The 3,296-nt window shown below is 34.8% G+C and overlaps 1 protein-coding gene across 1 annotated transcript; it reads right to left on the reverse strand.

Annotated features, from left to right (window-relative positions):
- Positions 1–235: 235 nt before the first annotated feature.
- On the reverse strand, positions 236–948 carry LOC121768494 (norbelladine synthase-like). The gene is made up of 2 exons (XM_042165036.1): positions 715–948; positions 236–634 (listed from the first exon to the last, which is right to left on the reverse strand). The coding sequence occupies exons 1-2, from the start codon at positions 896–898 to the stop codon at positions 336–338; spliced, it is 483 nt and encodes a 160-aa protein (XP_042020970.1). The 5' UTR covers positions 899–948; the 3' UTR covers positions 236–335.
- Between the last annotated feature and the right edge of the window lie 2,348 nt (positions 949–3,296).

Consider the following 3,296-nt stretch of genomic DNA (forward strand, 5'->3'; position numbering starts at 1 on the left):
GAGCGTATCAAAGAGTATGACTCCCATTTCATTAATATTTTCAATTCACTTTCTATTAACATTTTTTAAAATTCGTGGCGGATAAAGTGTGACTTTTAATAGCTAACGTAGGGAGCAGGATTTTCTTGTGGCAGCTTTTTCAAGATTTCATAGTTATGAGTTGATAAAATATGTAGATTCATATTGATTGTTGTTATTAAAAGCATGGAAAACGAGAAAATGAAAGACAGAGATATATAGTAGGAGGATAGAAATTTATTTTAGCAAACATGAAAGTAAAACACGCAGTCCCAAGTTAATAGTAGATCAATTGTCATTGTTGCGGCTATAGTTGATCAATTGTCATTGTTGCGGAGCAAATACTTAGCACAAAGTAGCATGAGGCCAGTGAATGGTTTAATGGAAGCGATTTCAACATTAGCTGCAGCTTCTTCTTTGAGCTCGTACTCGATAGTAGATCGAGTTATACACTGCTTCTCGTTTCCCTCCACCTCTATCACATTGAATCTCATACGATACACCGTGAACCCTAGATCCAGAAATCCACCTTCCATAACCTCTGCCTCCTTCACACGCTTCTCGTTATCCACCACCATGAATTTCTCCTTGAACGACTTCATTCCCCCTCCCATCCCCGCTCAATTAATCAATTAAATTAATTAGGATAATTACATAAATATAGCGGAAGTTGATTGAACTGAATGTGGATGGTACCTGGACGGAAAACGACCTCGAGAATGGTTCCGGCGCCGCCGTCCCCTTGGACGACGTTGACCTGGCTGATAAAGTCGGAGTTGGCTTCCTCCGCCACTTTGGGGAGCTGTAGAGTGCCGTAGAGCTTCCACGCTTCAGTTGCCGGTACATCAATCATCATCTCAGCAGACATTGTCCCGTACATCTTCTATTTCCGGTTGTGGCGGATGTGATGTCTATGCACTACAAAGAGGAGTTGAGATTGAGAGGGTTATTATTTATAAAATAAGGGCGTGGTTGAATTGGTAAATAGGGGCATTCATAGTGCATTTAACGGCGGCCCGCTATAGTGTTTGATTTGTTGGTTAAATTTTCTATGTGACTCGTTTAATGGGCAAGGGCCCGTTGAATTAAGGCTGAAAATGAGTGTTTTATTAACATGAAAAATTCAGTGATAATAATATGTGCAACACTATTTCAATCTTAAATTACATAGAATTTACAAATATAGCCCTCGGTCGTAGAAATATAAAAATCATCTTTATTATCTTTTAAACATCACTTGAAAAGACTAGTTCAAGACATAATTGATATATTTTCATAGGTGAAATAATTATGCGACAAATTCAACCATCACACTAATAAAAATATGAAACATCTATGTCAATAATAATCTGGTGGATAATTTCGACCTGATCTCGAATAGGATGGTTATGCCGAGGGCGGCTCCGCTGGGGAAGGAGCTGGAAGCGGCTATGCTGAGCCGCGTGTCGCATGCGGTTTTTGGACAGGTGAAAAGTGAAAAATAACTGATATACCTAACTTCATTTTTCATGTCCTTCAAATGATCATTTAATACCAGAAACACTAAATTCAATTCAATTACTCCCTATATTTGTGTTGAGATTATAAGAATTGTACTACTAATTGATTTACTTTGTTTTACTCTAAATTCAGTGTTAGGAAAATTAGTCGGGTAGGTGGAGGAATGCGAAGTTAGGTCGGATTAACTTGTCATTACTCCTCATTGATGTGATGTATATATATCTAATCGATTCGAATCTTTATCATGGTACCACTTGCATCTAACACTTTGACAATTTTGAATTATAATATAACTAAATTAACTTACGAAAAAATATAGTATGGACAAACAGGCTAGGAAATTTATGTATATTAGTCAGCCCATGAATTTATTATTTATGTCCAATATCATGAATTCCTTGTGGTCTACCTAACCCACCTAGAATAATGGACAAACGGGCTAGGAAATTTATGTTTATTAGTCGGCCCATGAATTTATTATTTTTGTCCAATATCTTTGAATTCCGCGTGGTCTATCTAACCCACCTAGAATAAAAAAGGATATAATTTATGATAATATTATTATTATTATCATACATGGCTAAGTACATAACTTCTTGTACAAATTTTTAACATGCGTGTTACGTGGTAGCAACTGCAGATATTGGCAGACTAAGATGGGAGCATCACTATAAAAAAAAGGGTTAAATAAAATGAAATCAAATTAAGTCTGCCATTCTATTGTTCAATAAATAAATGTTGAATTTGTTGAAAATTCGGTGCAATATCTCTCTCTACGAACTGTGCATTTAGTTATATATGCACTACATCAATAGGGAGTAATGACAAGTTAATCCGACTTAACTTCACATTCCTCCACCTACCCAACTAATTTTCCTAACAATGAATTTAGAGTAAAATAAAGTAAATCAATTAGTAGTATAATTCTTATAATCTCTACACAAATATAGAGACTAATTAAATTGAATTTAGTGTTTCCGGTATTAAATGATCATTTAAAGGACATGAAAAATGAAGTGAGGAATATAAGTTATTTTTCACTTTTCACCTGTCCAAAACTGTCTGCGACTTCCAGCTTCTTCCCCAGCGGCACCGCCCCAGACAGAACCATCCTAATCGAGCTCAGGTCGAAGTTATCCACCAACGGAATTATTTTTGACATAGATGTTTCATATTTTTATTAGTGTGATGGTAGAACGTGTCGCAGAATTATTTCACCTACTGACATAGATCAATTGTTGTAACACCCTATATTTTGTATTTACATTCACATACATACATATATTTATTATAGGGATGGGGTCCTCTTCTATTGCTTATAGCATCATAATCCAAAATCAAGACCAAATCTCCACCCTTAGATTTTAAAATGAGTGGATGAGATTAAATCTTACGATTCTCAATAAATAGTAGACAAAATATCAACACAGTTTTATTGAGATTTCACATGTATTATATTGAAATTTTACATGCAATATATTGATATTTTATATGCATTATATTGAGATTTTTTTATGTATTTGTTGATAAAAAATATGCTTATCAACATATACGAAAACTAAAACAAAAATCATCAAATTTCATCATCTGAACGTCGTCGGAACATATGCAAGTGAGATCTTGCAACGCCCCACTCTCTGAACCCTAATTTTCGAACCATAAAATTTTTGCATTAAATGCTTTTAATGCCGTGAAGTATGTGGATTAAATGATGAGTGAATTAATTGCATGAATTCTTTGTGACCTAATTGCAATTTGGAGTTGAGATTTGGTTTGAA

The sequence above is a fragment of the Salvia splendens genome, chromosome 15, assembly GCF_004379255.2.
Source record: "Salvia splendens isolate huo1 chromosome 15, SspV2, whole genome shotgun sequence".
In the NCBI taxonomy this organism is placed as follows: Eukaryota; Viridiplantae; Streptophyta; class Magnoliopsida; order Lamiales; family Lamiaceae; genus Salvia; species Salvia splendens.